Source organism: Oreochromis aureus, unplaced genomic scaffold, assembly GCF_013358895.1.
Source record: "Oreochromis aureus strain Israel breed Guangdong unplaced genomic scaffold, ZZ_aureus HiC_scaffold_24, whole genome shotgun sequence".
In the NCBI taxonomy this organism is placed as follows: Eukaryota; Metazoa; Chordata; class Actinopteri; order Cichliformes; family Cichlidae; genus Oreochromis; species Oreochromis aureus.
This window is the reverse complement of record NW_024108808.1, coordinates 263,456-284,396: the sequence shown is the minus strand read 5'-3', so window position 1 is coordinate 284,396 and position 20,941 is coordinate 263,456. Positions and strand designations below refer to the sequence as shown.

General features: G+C 41.2%; 1 protein-coding gene across 1 annotated transcript in view; it reads left to right on the top strand.

Annotated features, from left to right (window-relative positions):
- Positions 1–5,275, top strand: part of LOC120436817 (tripartite motif-containing protein 16-like) — a 44,498-nt gene extending 39,223 nt beyond the window's left edge. Inside the window, exon 2 of the mRNA XM_039607674.1 lies at positions 4,458–5,275. Within this exon, the coding sequence (XP_039463608.1) occupies positions 4,458–4,811 (354 nt within the window). The 3' untranslated portion in view covers positions 4,812–5,275. The remainder of the gene's footprint in view (positions 1–4,457) is intronic.
- The last annotated feature ends 15,666 nt before the right edge of the window (positions 5,276–20,941 follow it).

The following is a 20,941-nucleotide window of genomic DNA, read 5'->3' as shown; positions in this document are numbered from 1 at the left end:
ACTCCAGTGATGTTGCAGCTCTGAAATATGGCCAAACTGGTGGCAAGTGGCATCTTGGCAGCTGCACGCTTGACTTTTCTCAGTTGATGGGCAGTTATTTTGCGCCTTGGTTTTTCCACACGCTTCTTGCGACCCTGTTGACTATTTTGAATGAAACGCTTGATTGTTCGATGATCACGCTTCAGAAGCTTTGCAATTTTAAGACTGCTGCATCCCTCTGCAAGATATCTCACTATTTTTGACTTTTCTGAGCCTGTCAAGTCCTTCTTTTGACCCATTTTGCCAAAGGAAAGGGAGTTGCCTAATAATTATGCACACCTGATATAGGGTGTTGATGTCATTAGACCACACCCCTTCTCATTACAGAGATGCACATCACCTAATATGCTTAATTGGTAGTAGGCTTTCGAGCCTATACAGCTTGGAGTAAGACAACATGCATGAAGAGGATGATGTGGACAAAATACTCATTTGCCTAATAATTCTGCACTCCCTGTATTAACAGAACATGGTTCATAAAACTGCTCCTACAACTGTTTTTGAATCATTTTTAATGACACTTTATTGTTCTGTTTTTGTCTTTTGGCATTTCTGTGCTAATTTCTTGTTTTAATGGTTCTCTAATTTAAACTGATTTTTCCTATTTTAATACCTAAATAAATAATCATTTATTTTTTGTTCATTTGTCTAAATTCTGGGAAAAGAAAGAAGTTTGTATTTGTTTAAGATACAATGAAATCATATTTTTACATATTGGAAGATGCTGAAAAAATACTACAGGTATAAATGGAAACTACAGTTTATTTCTGTTATTTCCTGTGATAGTGTTTGTACACTCGCTCATGATAACTGTTCATTCAGCTGCTGTTTTTGTCTGCTGGACATCTTTAGCTTTCAGTAAGGATGCATTCATAGATCAGCACATCTTTTTGAACCACATTTCTTATGAGACTCAGAGTTTACATTTTGGAAATGTGGTGAGACCTGGGGTAGAAAGAGACTGAAGCCAGCTTCAACCTCGGCAGTTTTGTGTGTGTGTGAAGCAGAAAGATAAGAACTGTGTGGCCAACTCATCACACACATAATCCTGAATCAGAAAAACAGCATCAAGTGTTGTAATTGTTAAACACAGAAGTGTGATTTATATGTGGTTTTACTGATGGTTAACACAGTCGCACAAACACCTGAAACTGATCCAAATATAAAACAACATATTAAACATAAATATGTGCCAGTTACCAGAACTTATATGTGGTTTCACTGAAGTTTAATTATGCTCAGTTTATCAATACTCACTCATACAAAAGTTTGTTATGTTTTATTGATTATTTGGCTTTAGGTTTTCCAGTTTTCCAGCTGCTGCTGTTTAATGTTTGCCTGAGAAAAGAAATTTCAGTTAGTGTGGGAAGTTTGGTTAAGCTGGTGGAAAACAATACTGTTACACTGACCTTTTGGATAAGATTGTCTTACCTGTGGTTTCTCTGATGTGCACGACAAAACAGTCTCCAGGCAGCTTGAGTGCCCATTTAAAGGTTCCTGGTGGTACCAAGTGATTGAAGAGAGGATTGAAAAGCCATATTAGTTTATTGTAGATTGTAGTCAGTTGGCCAAGCTTGTAATGAAAAACGGTTCATTACTCGAAGCTTTCATCACAGTCCTCTTTGGTGACATCTGGTGGACAAATATATGAAGAGCAGCTTGAGTCTGCAGCTTATAATGAACTGCTTCATTATGATTGCCCACTCTGCACAGCTGACAGCTTGTGTTTGATGTCATGTGACAGTTCTGTGTGATATCGGGCTGATATGTTGCTTTGAACATGAATTTTTGGGTTCTCTTCTTTTTGCCTGTCCCGTTTGGCTCTTTTGCCATCAGAATTATTGTCTAAAGGCAAAGAAAGATGCCCAATGGATTTACTTTACCAAATTAACCATCCCAGCCTTGCCGTAATGGTCCATTTGATTCACCTTTTATTGTTTATTTTATTTTCACTTGCTGAATACGGGACAGACTTGACTGGGGAAAGAAGGGAGAAAGAAAGAGGAAAGAGAAACAGCTGAGAAGAGGGACGGGAAGAAGGGCAAAAACAAAAACCAACCGAATGGGCAGAAAAAAGAAAAGAAAAAAATGCATATATCGATCACCTGGATCACCTGTTGAGAAAGAAAAAAAGAAAACAAGCAGAAGAAAACAAGAGTAATAGAATAAACAACATCACAATGATATATGGGAATATGACAGTAAATACTAAATATTAAACATTATTGTGCAGCACGTAAGATCGACAGCACACAGTGTGCTTTGAGGTAGGAGCCAAAAAGGGTGTAGTTTGTGGGTGTGATCACCCGTGTGTACACCTGTGAGCATGGACGCGCTTGTTTTTTTTAAAAAGGTTCCTTCATGTAATGATCTGCTAGAGGGTGTGGGGGCCACAGCCCGTCCCACCAGGGCATGAAGCAGGTATGGAGGAGATCAAAACTCCAGACATCCAGAAGCCCTCAGAACACAAGAGACCAAGGAAGACCAACAGAGGGGCAGCCAGCGCACTGTCCCAGAAAGAGCTGAGGAGAGTCCCAGATGAGGGGTCACTCAGCAGCCGCGAGCAGAAAGCCAGGGGGTTGCAGTGGCGTGCCTGTGAGCTCCGCCGGCAGCCAGCAGTGCCAGAGTGACCGAGCCCCAGGCCCAGAGGCCGGGGCACCCCACCTCCGGTGGCCCGAGCGAGCCCCAGGCTCCAGGCCCCGATAAGCGGCCGCCAAGGAGTGAGCCGGTGTGTACCTGGATGCCCATCCCCAGACACAAAGAACCACCAACGCACCCGATGTCTGAGGGAGTCCGCCACTGGCAGGGGAAGTGGTGGTGGGGGAGATAGGCCTCCAAACCTTGGAGGGCCTGAGATGTCCCCAGAGAGGTGGCGTCTGATACCCAACCTGACATATAGACACAGACATACAGGCACACACAGATACAAACATCCATTCCCACCCTCATGCTCTCATATGCACTTACTCCACACTCAACCAACGTGGAGACAAACATAAAGAGACGCTGTACACACGATCACACTCCCCAAGCGTACTCTGAACCGGGTCTAGGTACCCTTGCCCCCCTGGAGGGGGAACTGCACCCAGACCCAGGTGGTGTTACCCTTTTCCCTGCGGTGGGAGAGGCAGACCGCCCGACTCCGCAGCAGCAGGAGGCCCCACACTCCAGACCGCAGTCGGACGGCCAACTCCTTAAATTATGTTATCATCAATCAATCATGTGGTCAGAAGAATCTGTGCTTACCTTGCAGGAATGTTTTAAATTTACAGATTGGGAAGTTTTTATTCAGTCTTGATGCTTTGGTGGATGTTAGCTCATATGCAGTTTTGTAAAGACATGATTATACCCCTTAAGCGTGCTAAAGTGTACCCCAACAATAAGCCATGGGTCACCAAATGCATCAAATCCTGTTTAAGGAAAAAGAGACAGGCTTTTAAAGAGGGGCTGTTACTGACTTTCAGGCAGTCACCAAAGACTTGAAAATTGAGCTCTTGAAAGCAAAACAGATCTACAAAAACCTTCTTGAAAGCAAATTTGCTGCAAAACGTTTTGGGTCTGCCTGGACTTGTATGAAAACCATATCAGGGTTTCAAAATCCCCAGAGCAGCAGTCAGATCATTGTAGACGGTTTTAAGCCAGACAGAGATTTGAATTTGCTTTATGCTCGTTTTAGTTCTTCTGAACTGAAACAGAAACTAAAAGATACTCAACACTTCATCACTGAACTCAGCGATGTCCAAAAGGCCTTTCATACAGTTAATGTGAACAAGAGCCAGGGCCCTGATAACATTAGTGGCGCCTAATTAAATCTTGTGCTAGGGAGAGAGAGAGAGAGAGAGAGATCGATCTCTCTGGACTTTACTAGACAACGAGTGAAGAACATATAACGAATATCATCTTTAAAGTGATGAATAATAACTCTGCCTCTGTGTCTTCATAAAAAGATCGTAAAGAGGAAAGATGCTGAGCTGAAGCAGCTCTCACACACAGAGGATCACATCCAGTTTCTACACAACTACCCCTCACTGTCAGCACTCAGTGAGTCTACAGACTCATCCAGCATCAATATCCGTCCTCTGAGCTACTTTGAGGATGTGACAGCAGCTGTGTCAGAGGTCAGAGATAAACTACAGGACATTCTGAGAGAGGAATGGACAAACATCTCACTGACAGTCACTGAAGTGGATGTTTTACTGTCAGATCCACCAGAGCCAAAGACCAGAGCTGGATTCTTAAAATATTCATGTGAAATCACACTGGATCCAAACACAGCAAACAAACAGCTGTTATTATCAGAGGGGAACAGAAAAGTAACAGTAATGGAACAATAACATTATTCTGATCATCCAGACAGATTCACTGGATGGTGTCAGGTCCTGAGTAGAGAGAGTCTGACTAGACGTTGTTACTGGGAGGTGGAGTGGAGAGGGGGAGGAGTTTATGTAGCAGTCGCATACAAGAATATCAGCAGAAAAGGACGAGGTAAAGAATGTGTATTTGGATGTAATGACAAATCTTGGTCATTAGATTGTGACAACAACATTTATACATTTTGGCACAACAACATCCAAACTCGTGTCTCAGGTCCTCGTTCCTCCAGAGTAGGAGTGTACCTGGATCACAGAGCAGGTATTTTGTCCTTCTACAGCGTCTCTGAAACCATGACTCTCCTCCACAGAGTCCAGACCACATTCACTCAGCCGCTCTATGCTGGACTCAGGGTTTACTATAAATATGGAGCCACAGCTGAGTTGATTAAAGTGAAATAGACTGAAGTCTTTCATATTGTGGGTTTAAATCTGTATTTTAGTTTCATTTTATTTTCTCTCCATCATTTCTGCACAGAGATCAGCTGTCAGTCAAACATTATGGGTGGTACCTCCACATCTTCTAGTTGTTCTCTTGATGTTTCTGAGTTTTTAAAGGAGATCTTTCCTGTGACTGTTTATGGAGGCTATCACTGCTCATCATCATTTGGATTTACTAAAATATTTCTCCACATGAAAATGTAAACTTCTCTATCCTCTAAATGTTTCTTCAATATTTGTATTGAAAAATGTCGATATTTCTCTTTATGAGTATGGCAGACCATGTGTGTGTGTTTGTTTTTGTCAAAATCATCAAACAAATGAGGAAAAACTGTGATTTTAATGAATGAATTCATATATTGTGTTGATGTTTTATTGTGTGAATAAACTGGAAGGTTTGACTATAAATCAAACTTTGAACAAAGTCTTTTCTTCTGTCTTCATTCCAGGATCTCACTCAAATCTGATGCAGAAAATATGAAACTAATCTGAGAGAATAACTGAAGCAGTTTTCCTCCTGAAGCATCACAAAGTTCAGAGTTCATGTTTAGAGCAGAAGATTCAGCAGTCGCTCTGTGATTTTTAAGCGTATGTGCCACATTTAAACCACAGTGTTAGACTTGTTCATAACAACCAGAGAAAATCATGTCAGTTACATCATGAATTTGGCTGCACTGAAACAGTAACGGTGACGGTGATGACAAGCTGAGACAAAAAGGTAATCACTTATTCCACTTCCTCACCCAAAGTGGAACCTGCTCCCATCTGGTTCCCCCTCTCCACCTGCTCTAAAACAGAATAAATGTAAAGCACCTGAATCAGCACATGAAACCTAGAGTTGACATAATTATGCTCACAGAAAAATGTGTTTACCTCACAGATGTCTGTGCAGGTTCTCAGTCATCCAGCTCATGGTAGTCTAAGGAGCTGCTTAGGTTTACCTCACATGTGAGATCGTGTGCCTTGGAGTGCATTATGGACAGGAAAAGTTTCAGGTCCATGAGGTGAGCATATTCTGGATGTGCAGAGATCACCTTATGCAAGTAGAGCACAAACCTGCATGTGACTGCTGCCTGATGTTACCTCATCCATAAGTATTAAAGGATGGGCATAAACTTCCTGTCAGAAATGACTGAAGGTCCTGTGGGAAGTAGAAAGTTTTCATCAGTAAGTACAGTATATGTACAGCAGTGGAACAGAAGCTGTCATTTTCTCCTTGCTCTCTTGTGCCAAGCTACTGTTTTGTCTTTCTCTCCACCTTTTGATCAATTTGTAAAACACTCCAAAGTCTCCTGTAAGAATGCAGTCGTGGGAATGACTGCCATGTAAAAGAAATAAATTCATCTTAAATGCATGTATCATTCATATAAATACAATTTCAGTTTTTGTTTGGTGTATTGAGGCTGTGTAACATGACAATAAAATGGAACCTGATAAAATATATAGTCCATTGCATAACAAAAATGAAATAAATGTAATAATATTGATGAAAGTGTATTTACCTTATTGGGAGAAATCAGATCAAAATGTTCCCACGCGGGGAACTTTCTCTTTCTGACAGGCTCCATCAAAATAAGCAGCAGTTTAACACAATTCACCTCTTTATCATCCACAAACCAACAAATCGTCCACACTAACCCACAGAGTGTCAGTGGATCCATTGAGCTATTTGTATGTTCAGAAATCGCACCAATACTCGAAACACTTCCTGAACCAACAAGGCTTCAAACATCATTGGTGACATCACACGACCAAAAAAACCACAAACTAAGGATCTTGGAACTAAGGAGTTTCAAGATTTCTCGACACACGGTCTGAAGCATCGGCACGATACAACCCATCACTAGTAATCACATATCTGTGATGACTCATCCACTACTCAAGGCTAAAGATTTCTCTCAGTTGCTGCCAGATTGTTGCTCCTACTTTGGTCGTGTAGTTTGACCATCATGTTCTGTGTTTTGGGGTTTATGAGAAATTCAGTTTTCTCTTTTAGACTTAAGTGTTTCTCTTCTGAGCTTCTTCATATTTGCTAACCTGTGCAGAGAAACACATGAAGGAAATCTATTTGGATTCACCTGCCTGCCCCACTCGCTCGCCCCACTCAGAAAGAAGACACCAAAATATTCATAATTCAGTCTTTGCTGATTGTTTGTGGCTTTAATACACCTGTTGAACTTTTATTCTGGTGTCCTGAACTCGAGTTTACATTTAGTTTGGTTCTTGACAGAATTCTTTTTTGCTTTTTAAATGCACTACTCAAAAAATAAAAACACTTTCATGTAGCATCAAGTCACTACTGATAGCATGAGGTGATACCTGGATAGAGTTTGCACGTGTAGTCCAGTTCCTCCAGGATGGCACAACGATACATGCCATTGTCAGAAGGTTTGCTTTGACTCCCAGCACAGTCTCAAGAGCATGGAGGAGATTCCAAGTAACAGGAAGTTACTATAAAAAAAAGTGTTGGACAGGGCCGTTAAATGTCCTTAAGTCATCAGCAGGACCCGTATCTGCTCCTTTGTGTCAGGACGAACGAGATGAGCACTGCCAGAGCTACAAAATCACCTCCAGGAGGCCACTGGTGAATGTTTCGGACCAATTCATCAGAAACAGACTTCATGAGGGTGTAGTCTCTGTAATGAATGAGTGAACTGCTTGCACTGTTAATAAATACAATAAAACAGATCATATATTAATGGATAATAACTTTTTTTTTTCAAATTTAAATAATGGAACCAAACAATACAACAATTCACCAAAATTTTACAAAACTGTGGATGCTGCTGTAACTGCACAATACAACTGCAGTGAGAAAAGCTTTGGGTCTACAGGTTTATTTTTTAACTTTAAAAAAAATGTAATGCAAAAGTTTTGTTAAATCCCTCAAATTCAAGCCAAATATCTTCACATGAATTACATATTCATGTTATGATTTTAAATCCACTGTGATTGTATTCACAGGCAAAATTTAAACTATTAAATCAAATAATCTATAATCCCATTATGTAGAACAATCGCATGTAAAAATTAGTTTGATTTATTGGAGACACTTGTTCCCATGCCTCATTCCCAAAGTTTGGGAAGAAACTAACATTATAAAGTGTCATGAAGTGCAAGGAAGGCCAGGAGTGCCAAAATGAATTAATTAAATACACCATTAAATAATTAAATAAATGTTACATTAATGAAAATTGGAGTTAATTCATTAAACAAATATTTCAAATATTAAATAAATGCCCATTCATTTCATTAAAAACATTTAATAAATTATTTATTTATTTATTTAAATATTTTAAGTTAATGAAACATTTAATTAATTAATTAATTATGTATTTATTTAATTCATTTTGGCATTCGTGACCTTGTGGTTGTCTTCATTAACTTATTTTATCTGTCAGCCTCGCCCATCAAAGTGAGGGCCCGGGGTAAACGCTGTTTGAATCAAAACCATTGCTTTGGGCTGGTGGACGTTCTTTTTAGTGGGCATTTGTTAACAACAACTGCGAACCTGTAGAAAATAACTGAACTGTACTTTGAAAAACCCTGTTTGTGTGTCACCAAATACGCATTTAATTTTTTTTTGCGGAGAATGTAGTGGTTTAATCTTCAGATATCTGGTCAGTTTGTCAAGATGGAGTCTCTTTGCAAAAGTGCTTCGATGATTTTGGAGATGTCTGCCCAGCCCAGTCTCATGGCAAAGCCTGTGATAGACCCGCTCACCTCGCAAGCAGTCCAGCTGTTATACCGCCGACAAAGCGCTGGTCCCAGTACACAACTGTCATAACCCCCGCTGACTGTCACCTCTCGGAGGTTGAACACTGACTTCATTTACTGAGGTTGTATCTATCGCGTCTTTATCTCCTGATGTTCGTATGTGTCATACTTGTTTCAGTCACCAATTCTAATTTATAACTAATATTAAAAACAGAGGAGAGAGAGCAAATAAATCTGATAAACATCTGATCTTTGTGCTTTTTGTTTAGTAATCAGTGTGACCTGTGTGACCATGACCCTGATGAAGGCCACAAGCCGATACCCGTTGGTCAGTCAATAAAGTTGTTCCTCTTCCCTTTGAGTGTTGCTGGACTTCCTGTGTTGTGATTTTTTCATCCTCTCCATGCACCTTGGAAGTAGGTCAAGTTGTGCCAGAAATTTCTGCTGTGTTTCCGTCATGTAGTAACTGTTAGGTTTAACTGTACGAAGCTTGTTCGACACTATGAAACACATACAGACTTCACAATGTTCAACTAATATTTTCATTGTGAATATTAATCATAAGGGTAAACAGGCAGTCCAGCTGCTGTCTAGAGCCCTGTATACATGGAGTAACATCAGTATATTAAGAATATCTTTCTGTTATCTGGAATCACTGACCCTAACTCTGGGACCAGGATAAACAGTCACACAAAGCTGGTTATCAGCTCTCTAAGTTAACCCAGGGTTTCCCAGTGCAGGCACATGAAAGTGTGTCAAACTAATCTAATGGTCATCAACGATCTAATTCATGGGTCATATCGATATTCTTTTACAAAAAATCATCCTTATTAGTGCCAGCTATTCCAGAGACGTGAAAATCTGCAGTATAAAGAACACAAAAATATATCAGTTAAACTCAACACTGCTGTAAAAGAGATGAACGCTTCAGTTTGTTGCAGATCAAAGTGGGTTCAATGTGATTGGTTGAACAGATGTTCCTGCGTGTTCTGTGTTATCTGCATTTCCATCAGTGTAAAAGACTCAGCAGCAGATTAGAAACAAACAGAACAACATTTACACATTAATGAATCACAAAATTAATACATGCATGTTCCTGTGACAATGTGATGCACTGTTTGCACAATGATTTCAGGAGCTGACAGCAGGCTTTACACTTAAAACATGCTGTAAATAAAAGACTGAGTGAAAATGTGGCACTTCCAGCTCATTTATAATCGAAACGATCAAACCTGCTCCGACGGTTTGAGTTTTTATTTCCTCAGCTGCAGACTCGCTGTTGTTTAAAGGTTTGAGGGCAAAGATTAGATATAAAAGCAAACATAAAATACAGACTCCGTCTACATATACATTTGATTTGAGGTCAGCAATTACAGTGCCTGTGTCCTGTTTTAAGATCATATATGTAAAATTGTGTTTAGCCAAAATGACAAAGGTAAATAAAGTTGTGTTTTTGTCTTTATTACGGATGCTCATCAGGGAAACACCTGGGCAGACCCACTATTTTCATCATCAAGACAGTTTGTTTTGCAGTTTTTAAGTATCATCTGTACAGCTGATGAACGACCGCTTTTAGAGGCATGATGGGTGCTTCCCAGAGTCTGACGTGCGTCGATCCAGGTGCTCAGTGTCTGACTTGGTTAGCTAAAGTTAACTTGGATAATTTCTATCACAGACAACGCCCACGTGAGCTGTGCCCTTGGAAATCTGGACTCATGTGGACTTTCTATGGACAAACTGGTAAGAATTGTACACCATTATACTAAAATAAATAGGCTTTTTCCTAAATAAACATGCTATATTATAAACTATGATATAAATCTTAAGGCGCTATTAACATGTGTTGCGTTTAGCAGTTTCACCCCAGTTCTTAGGCCTCCACAGACGACACCGGAACTCAGTAGTTACCTCACAAATCCTTTATTCATCTTCACTCATGCCTTCTAGAACGGAGATGTACAGGGCCCGGCAATTCCTCTGCAAAATCTCAACCGTTTGTCTGTTACAAACAGAGAAGCGACCCCCCATCGTAAAACCCACATGGTGTGTCGTAATCCCAAAACACTGTGCGTGTGCGAGCATGTAAGTGCCTGCATGTGCGCGTACCTGTGTGTGTGCATATGTGTATTTGTCTCACTGCATGTGACTTCCTGCCAGTCCATCTCCCCTCACCCAAGCTACACCAAGCTCCTCTACAAAACATAGTTAACAGATTACAAGCACTGAGACCCCCACTCTACTTCCATTTGGCCAGTTTCCACTGGGCCATTGGCCTCTGGTTGTCTTACTTTTACAGCTACGCATGGGGGAGGGTCTCCTGCAAACCTACTTCTAAGTTGTGACAGTTATCCTCGTGACCAATGACTGTAGAAAACATGGACGACGCGACACCGCCTCCTCCCATTGTGCAAAAATGAAGCCAAAATATCCCGCTTGTGGAGGCTGCCATCTTACATTTTTGGAGCCAGAGTCGGCGCAGTAGTGACTTGAGGCTGAGCGACTGTGTAACGCCCCCGCCCAGACACCCGCTGGACGTGACCGCAAAGACACCCCTCTACACTTTTTACGTAGCTCGGCTGCTCGAGCTCTTTGCTGTTTTACCGCGACTGACGACTCGTTTAATTAAGATAAATACAACCATGTCACTGTTATAAAAAAAAGACACACAGCTTATCATGTTATAGTTCTAAAATCACTTTGTTGTTAATTCGTTTGCTAGATTAGCCGCTAGCATACGCACTGTGTTGGAGGCTTGTTGCTAGCTAGTTAGCGATGCTACACACCTGTTACTCTAATAGTCTGTGTTATTGAAGGATTGAGCACTTCTTACGTTTTGTTATCCATTTTTAGACAGCGATGAGATCATCTACACACTCTACAGAGGCCCAGAGTTACTGTTAATATCAAAAATGTAATGCTGTCCTTTGAGATTTTAACATAAGACTGTGAGTGTAATGGATCTAAAACTGTTTAAATCTTCAGAGCCGTCTACAGCCTGGTAACATGGAAACTTTAAAAACAGCAGCAGAAGGTTTCATTAGTGTAGTGCAATTTGTTCTTTTCATTTAATAATAGAGTCCATATTATATCACCAGCTACATTCACCCTGGAGAGAAACTAGTGAGGGAGACCATCAGGACTAAGCTGGTTTTCCTGTGTGCAGAGGTTTGGAGAAACTTCTTCCCTTTCTTTCATCACAGCTGTCCTGTGCCAGAAGTTCTGTTGACCCACTGAAAGAGGCTTCATTTAAGAAACACCAGGAAGACTGAAGCTCATGGCATTGATCAACAGGGGCGGATCTAGAAGGGGTGGCATGGGGTGGCAAGTGCCACCCTAAAATGATCCCTTGCCACCCCAAGTGCCACCCCAGTTTTGCATATGACAGTGTTGTTTATTAAAATAAGATAGCATTAACAGTTTGAGCGTAGTTACAGTTAACAGTGAATATAAATGCTAAAACTGAATATATTGCATAGTGTTCTCCCCCTCCACCATTAACAAATGGTTCAGCCCATAGTAGGACCGGCTTTTTTCTAGTTTTCAGTAGCAAGCGATGCTTATGATTGTGCCAGAGCACATTTTGAACAACACCATGAGAATTTCGCTTTTTACACAGCTGGTTGGATGTTACACTCTGGAAATGGAAGGAAGGTGAGTGTTATTAACCCTCAGTGGTCCACGGACACGCTGCACCTCCAAATCACATGACTGATCTAAGCTGACATAGCAACAAGCTGCAGCCACACTGAGTCTCTATTTCAGCCCACATTAAAAGTTCGGGCTTCAAAGTTTTTAAATTTTAATTACAGGCCAGTAAATCCAGAGTTATGATAATATATATAAGCCATGCTTTTTTCTAAATACTATCGTCACGTTTTTGTGTGTGTGTGTTTTAAGCATTTTCTAAGGACAGCGCAAAAACAGTAAAGAAAGGGGAAAAAGCCACGTTTCCTATCGGGGAAAAAATGCACCATGTCGACCAATTTAAAAAAAAGTCAACACGTAGGATTTGGTTGTTTAGGAAGAGGGAAAAGTTTGGGGAGTGACGGTAACGACAGCGAGACAGAGCAAGCGAGTGAGAGATTTGTGACGTTTAGTGTGGAGCGTATACTTAGTGTGTGTAGTTGTTCTGTTGTGTAGTCGTTTTGTTTTGTGTGTCAGTGAGGGCACTAATGAATGTCACAAAGGCAATGTAAACACTGTCACTAAGTAGAAAACCAGCGGAGTGATACACCACCTGTTGTCAGGCCTGCAGGTTTATCCCTGTGCTGTTCTCCTCTGTCTTTTGGTGGACAACCTTTTTTTTTTTTTACTGGCACTCATAATTTGTGGGGCATCTTATTGCAACACCTGATTGTTCTCTCATTTTAGTTTTAGTAATATTTTTAAATGGTTGTACAAAATGGAAAAAAAACAGCAGGTGTATTGGCGGCATTTTTAGATAAACAGTTGTATATGTTTACAAAATGTACATTTCAAGTTATAAAAATTGACTCAACATGTCTGGGGCTTTTTTACAGTAAAAACATACTTCTAGGATTTTAAGTTCTTTGTGTGATTTCAGATCAGTAATACTAATGCAGTATGTCAGTGAAAAAACAACTAAATTCAGTTGAGCTGAAAAGAATGATACCAAACAAGGCAAGGGGAAAAAAATAAAATGAACTAATTTGAGGGTGAAATACAAACATAAACTCAAAAGGAGTCAAAAATGGCCGGTTGTATTTCAGACCTCAGTGGGTTAATCCAACAAATCATGAAAAATTAGGTTTAAATTTTTGTTCATGACAGTGCAGATTTCTGACATTTTGTGTAATTTAAGCTGTAACAATCTGATTGTTTTCTAACAAAAAACAGTGTGAAACTTAAGTTAGACTTGTGTTTGTAAATGAACCGCCCCATGTTGTGTAGCTTTCTGGATTTTATACTCATTGGGCTACATATTTATTTATTATACAGGTTATACAGTACATAAGATCAAAACTCACATGTTTTATGTAACTAAAGTGTGTAATTATGTGGGCTACAGACAATAATTAAGTTATAGACTATATGAAAAACATGTATACTTACTGCATTTGAATTATTTTAACCATATATATGTCATATGTGTTTGAAAAAAAAGGCTTTGATTTTGCCACCCCATTTGATTTCTTTGCCACCCTCATGCCACCCTAAGAAAATTTCTCTAGACTGGGGTCAGCGGGGGAGCTGGCCCCAGGGAAGGGTCACTTGCCCCACCCTTCCTTCCCTCCCCATCTCCAGCTGCCTCCCTCTTCCCGCTCCATCACAATCACCCACACATGCAGGGCCTTGGGGTAAAGGTGTGTCACCAGGGTGCAGGGGAGGCATCCCCCCGTCTGTCCCCTAATGGCTGCCGGTACCTCAATTTTATCCCACAACTTAGACATTCACATTACTCACACTCTCATTACACATACATATAGGATCTTGGGGGTGGGCACGCTACACGGACTCCAAATTACCATCAGGGTGTACACCTCACCCCTGGCGTCGTTGCCCACCTCTCAATTTTAAATACATGTAGACATTGAGGGCTATCAGGAGGGGCTATGTGCTTACCTGCTGCTCTCTGGCAGGTAGCTCCATGCCCTCCTGGGTTTTAAATGCACCTTAGAACACACATGCATCAACACTACATATGAGCGGGCGGAGGGAGGGTTTGGAGTCTTCACACACCCCCGTTCTCTGCGGCCTGCTGGAGCGGGGGGGCTGGGAGGAGGAGTTGGCCATCCGACTGAGGTCTGGAATGTGGGGCCTCCCTGCTGCTGCCGAGTCGGGGCAGTCTGCTTTTCTCCATCCCAGGGAAAAAGGGTAACACTACCTGGGTCTGGGTGCAGTTTCCCCTTCCAGGGGCAAGGGTACCTAGACCTGGGGCTTAGAGTACGCTTGGGGAGTGTGATTGTGTGTACAGCGTCTCTTTATGTCTGTCTCCACGTTGGGTGAGTGTTGAGTAATTGTATATGAGAGCATGAGGGTGGGAATGGATGTTTGTATCTGTGTGTGCCTGTATGTCTGTGTCTATATGTCAGGTTGGGTATCAGACGCCACCTCTCTGGGGACATCTCAGGTCCTCCAAGGTATGGAGGCCTATCTCCCCCCACCACTTCCCCTGCCAGTGGCAGACGCCCTCAGACATCGGTGCGTTGGTGGTTCTTTGTGTCCGGGGATGGGCGTCCAGGTACACACCGGCTCACTCCTTGGTGGCTGCTTATCGGGGCCTGGAGCCTGGGGCTCGCTCGGGCCACTTCGGGGGTGGGGTGCCCCTGGCCTCTCAGCCTGGGGCTCGGTCACTCTGGCACTGCTGGCTGCCGGCGGAGCTCACGGGCACGTCACTGCAACCCCCCCTGGCTTCTGCTCCGCGGCTGCTGAGTGATCCCTCATCTGGGACTCTCCTCAGCTCTTTCTGGGACAGTGGCGCAGCTGCCCCTCTGTTGGTCTTCCTTGGTCTCTTGTGTTCTGAGGGCCTCTGGATGTCTGGAGTTTTGCTCTCCTGCATACCTGCTTCATGCCCTGGTGGACGGGGCTGTGGCTCCCCACACCCTCTAGCAGATCATTACATGAAGGAACCTTTTAAAAAACAAGCGCGTCCATGCTCACAGGTGTACACACGGGTGATCACACACACAAACTACACCCTTTTTGGCTCCTACCTCAAAGCACACTGTGTGCTGTCGATCTTACGTGCTGCACAATAATGTTTAATATTTAGTATTTACTGTTATATTCCCATAGATGATCGTGATGTTGTTTATTCTATTGCTCTCTTTTTCTTCTGCTTGTTTTCTCTTTTTTCTTTCTCAACAGGTGATCCAGGTGATTGATATATGTATTTTTTGTCTGCTTATTTTGTTGGTTTTTGTTTTTTGCCCTTTATCCCCGTCCCTCTTCTCCGCTGTTTTTCTTTCCCTCTTTCTTTCTCTCTTTTCTTTTCCTCAGTCAAGTCTGTCCCGTATTTAGCAAGTGAAAATAAAAAATAAAATAAACAATAAAAGGTGAATCAAATAGACCATTACGGCAAGGCTGGGATGGTCCATTTGGTAAAGTAAATCCGTTGGGCATCTTTCTTTGCCTTTAGAAAATAATTTTGATGGCAAAAGAGCCAAACGGGACAGGCAAAAAAAAAATAAAATAAAAAATAAGTTACAGGATCAAACGAATAGTAGAAAATAAACAGAAATAGAAAATGTTCTTCTATGAGTTTCATAGAGATTTGTTTTACATATTTTATATAATATAGTAAATGTGCACGAATGACCAGCAATCATTCAGTCACTGCGACATTTCTGGGTCCATTTTAAAGTTGTCACGCTTTGGCGCTAGAGACCGGAAAAACACAGAAGTGCAGACTTTACTGAATTCTAGAACACTGTCCAATTTCACAACAGCCTCCCCGGCCTTCGAAGGACTCGCCCTATGTGGACCGGGTAGGTCGGGTCCTTCGAAGCATGCTACCCCTGAATTTGGACACAGCCCCAGAGAACATGACTGGGGAAACATGGACAACATGACAGGAAGGGGAACACAGGAAGAAACATGAGGGAAACAAGAACTCACAACAAAGATAATCACAGCCACACAGAGGGCAAAGACACAGAGGGCAAAGACACAAGGAGGAAATACTAACTAATACAAATCTAAACAGGAACAACCTCGGCACTAGAGAATCAACTTAACCAAAGACGACTTAAACATGAAATATAATATGAAATGACATCAAAACACAAGAAAACTCAAAACACTGGGTGAAATGACCCAGTGACAGGAAGTGAGAGACATGTTCCTTTTTTTTGCCATAACCCTTTTGCATGTGACAAGTATTCATTTATATCACCTTCTGTTTTTTGTGCCATGTATTCATGTCAGTTCATATTCTCTGATAACTGTTTTCACAGTTTAATGAGCTCTCTCTCTGAAACAGTGGGAGTCTTTCACTCACTCTTACTCACTTAGTTGCTTCTGTAAAGCTGAATTGTTGATCACAGCAGAGAAAATGAGACACAAAGCTCATAGTTTTGCTTCACTGCATGAGGGAGCCGGTGCTCTGACTATAGGAGGAAGCTGGAGCTGTCTGGGTAATTGTAAAGTAATCTGTTCTTTCTTTTAGTCAGCTGTCTCAACTCAGCTGGGACCTGAATACAAACAAACAGGAACAAGTTTAAAGAAACCTCATCTTGTTGATGTGTCATGTAAAAATTGGATAAGATGCTCCAGACATTTCATTTTTTAGTACAAATGTTCTTAGCATAATTGTATATTTGTATTTGTAGATTTAAGGAGATAGCAGCATAACTAAAGGTTGGTTTAGCATCACTGCCCTTTTTATTTAAAAAGAAAGTTTTATACCCAATTTTAAAAGTGGCGTTTGACCTCAATTATTATCTCTGGACCTGAACTCCACATAAGACTGAATGATGAATAAATCAACATAACACTGGATGAGAGAAAATAAGGCACGCACCCTGGCAAAATAAAAACACAATGAAAGTGAAAAAAAGTGAAAATGAAAAGTGTTGGTTGTTTGTAAATGATGCCGTACTTGCATAGGTCCTGTCTACTCACAGCACTTTCTGCTACATGTCTCATGTACCCAGTCACACACATTCATGCAGCACTTCTATCTGTGCCTGAGGGCTTTAGCCAACATTCACACACACACTGATGGACTTGGGGTTCAGTATCTTGTCCAAGGATACTTTGGCATGTGGACTGGAGGAAACTGTGGACCAATCCACGGACCCTGTGATTGGTACCAATTGTACCACCTGAATCACAGCTGGAACAAGATTAAAGCTGCTTAATAAAATAAAACAGCAAGAGCAAAGAAACAAAGAACACTTGGGGAAGTCCGAATAGAGATAACATGTGTTCACTGCTTGAGCCACAATCTACTAGCTAACCTGAGTGAAAAGATTTGTCACGATTAACCAGCCTCTAAAGTTGGCAGCTCCTTGTAATGAATCATTTGACATTTCCATTTATTGCCAGTCTTTAGTGACTGAAACCCTGACATGTGAAACTGGCTGTCAGAATTCACAGTTATCTTCTGCAGTAGATTTTAATCAAACTTTATCCTGCCTGCTGGGTGTTCATCGGCCTTCCTGGTGATTTAATTGGCCAGCACCTTAGCGTGCAAGGTGAATACAGCATGAATCACACAGGCTGCCATAAACAAAGTTATGCCCAAGACACATATTTGAAATTAAAATCAGCTGAGGACCTCGGTGCTGCTGCATACACACCTCCAACCACATTATACACCTGAACACCACAGGGCTCATCAAACCTGTCACGATGAGCCAGACGACTGAAAATCTGTTGTTTTTCTTTCTGGAAGTTAATTTTTACTTAGAGATTGATGTTTTTCAAGTAACTTGAAAAGTATTTAAGAGATTTTTTATAAATCATTATCAATTAAATTCAGTTTTATTGATATTGCACCAAATCACAACTACAGTTGCCTCAATGCCTTTTCTATTGTAAAGTAAAGAACCTACAATAATACAGAAAACAGAGAAAACCCCAACAATCATATGACCTTTATGAGCAAATGCTTTGGTGACAGTGCTGCTGGGTTTTAACTGATAATAATACAGTGAGCCTATAAAAAGGTGTCTGTCTCTATCATTTCCCATAAATGACTCTTTTTATCTTTAATCTGTTTTTTGTGCTACAATCAGAAAGCAGTAAAATATACTTAATAAAGTATAAATAACTTTCTTCATGCTGCTGTACTTAAAGTAAAAGAAAAAAGAACGTGACCCAGTTTGGGAAGTCACTTTCTCAATAAAACTTTATCACTGAGTATTAAAAGTTTTGAAGCAGAAATTGAGGAGACGTTTGCACATCCCCATGCTGCTGCTGTGAACGCTTCATTTTATCAGATGTAGCTTTAACATTACCGTGCCTCTGCAGACAGCTGCAGCTCAACGTCTGCAGGTTTATGGAAAATAAAGGCGTTTACTGCAACAGTCGCTTTAGATCGCGCCTGTCGCATCCAACAAAAAGTCAGCGCCTTTAGCTACAATTAAAGGAAATTTAATCCATCAGCAGGCTTTTGAGAGGCAGCTCAGAGCAGATGAGAAATGTACCGTAGCTGGAGACGACTCAGTGCCTGCTCAGTTTTATGAAGTCAGAAAACTGCCTGTGGCAGACCACAGGCAGTAAGGATGGGCGGACATGTCTCAGCCTCCACCACTCTCAGCACTGGAGCCCCCCAGGGGTGTGTTCTGAGCCCTCTGCTGTACTCTTTGTACACATATGACTGTGTGGCCACTACCAGCTCCACCACCATCATCAAGTTTGCTGACGACACCGTCGTGGTGGGCCTGATCTCTGACAACAACGAGACGGCCTACTTGAAGGAGGTTAGGAATCTGGAGACCTGGTGCCAGAGAAACAACCTCCTTCTAAACATCAGCAAAACAAAGGAGTTGATAGTGGACTTCAGTACTAAGCAGGAGAGGAACTACCAGACCCCTGTCATCAACGAGTGCCCAGTGGAGAGAGTGGACAGCTTCAAATACCTCGGAGTTCACATCACGCAGGACCTGTCATGGTCCTGTCACATCAGCACCGTGGTGAAAAAGGCCCGACAGCGTCTCTACCACCTCAGGCGCTTGAGAGACTTCCGACTGCCCTCCAAGGTGCTCAGGAACTTTTACTCATGCACCATAGAGAGCATCCTGACGGAAACATCTTAACCTGGTTCGGGAACAGCACCATGCAGGACAGACGAGCTCTACAGAGGGTTGTGCGATCAGCTGAGCGCACCATCCGCTCCGAGCTCCCTGACCTGCACTCAATCTACAGCAGGCGGTGCTGGACCAAGGCCAGGAAGATCGTGAAGGACCTCAGCCATCCCAACAATGGACTGTTCTCTCTGTTGAGGTCAGGGAAGCGATTCTGCTCCCTGAAGACCAACACAGAGAGACTGAGGAGGAGCTTCTTCCCGCAGGCGATACGGTCTCTCAACCACAACACCACATAGAACGGACCCACACATATGATTCTTACACACACACTGGACAGTCTGGACTTTGCTTACACTCAATCACTTTAAGCATATTTGCACTGCACAAGACACTCACAATGTGGTTTGCACAACACTGGACATTATATTTCTTATATCTCTTCATTTCCATTTAATATTTGTACAGCTGCTGCTATTGTATACTGTATATATATTTATATTATATTTCCTCATACATTCTTATTATTTCCATACTGTTCATTTTGTTGTACAGTTACTTTATTTTCAACTTTAATTCATATATCTTTATCTTATTCTTTCCCAGTTAAATTTACCCTTCATTCTAATTTGTATTGTATTGTGTATTTTGTTGTACAGATATTCTATTTTTCAACTTAAATTCAGATATATGTTATCTTACTCTTTCCCAGTTAATTTTACCCTTCATTCTAATTTGTGGTGTACAGTTATTTTATTTTCAACTCTAATTCATATATATTCTATTTTATTCCTTCCTAGTTAAATTCACCCTTTCTAATTTTCATATTTATTTCCTATTTTATTCATAGCCTTTTCTTTTTTTTCTTTAGGTCACGAGCAGTTGTATAAGGCATTTCACTGCATATCGTACTGTGTATGACTGTGTATGTGACAAATAAAATTTGAATTTGAAATTTGAGTTTGAAACAAATCTTCAGTCTTTCAGTTCCTGCTGAGGACTCCAGAGGTATAAACATCTGTTTTTTTCCTGGAGCTCAAAGAGTTTGTCAGAGTCAGAAGCCACAGACTACAGACGAGTTCTTTTCTCCTGCAGTCCTATCAGCACATCTCCAGTTTAAAGCTTATACATGACGATGGAAAGCATTTACTTAAATTCGCCTGCTCTGTCTAATTCAGTTCATTCAATAAAAACAAAAACATCAGAATAGCTCAAATGATTATGAGATGAATCAGTTAATTTACAGCAAGAAAATTATTCTGCCTCAATTTTAATGACTGAGTTTATTGTTTGAATAGCTTTGAAAAGTTTTTTTCTCTATTTCTGCTTCCTCAAATCTCAATCTTGCAGCTTTTCTTTACTGCTTTGCTTCATTGTGCATGTTGGAGTGTGTACTGCACTGAAGGCTGGATGAAACAGATCAGTTCCTTAGACCAGCCGGTGAAGTGATTAACTGAGAAAATAAAGAGCAGATTAACCAAATAAGACTTTCCTATAAGGCGACATCCTTTTTGACCTGCAGGGGCCTAAAATTATCTGCAAGGTATTTTTGTAGGTTGGTTGAAGGAATTTGTAATTAATTAATTAATATTTGTAATAAATTTCTATTTATGTCAAGCATGTTTTTGTATTAATACAATATAACTTCACTTCACTTATGTC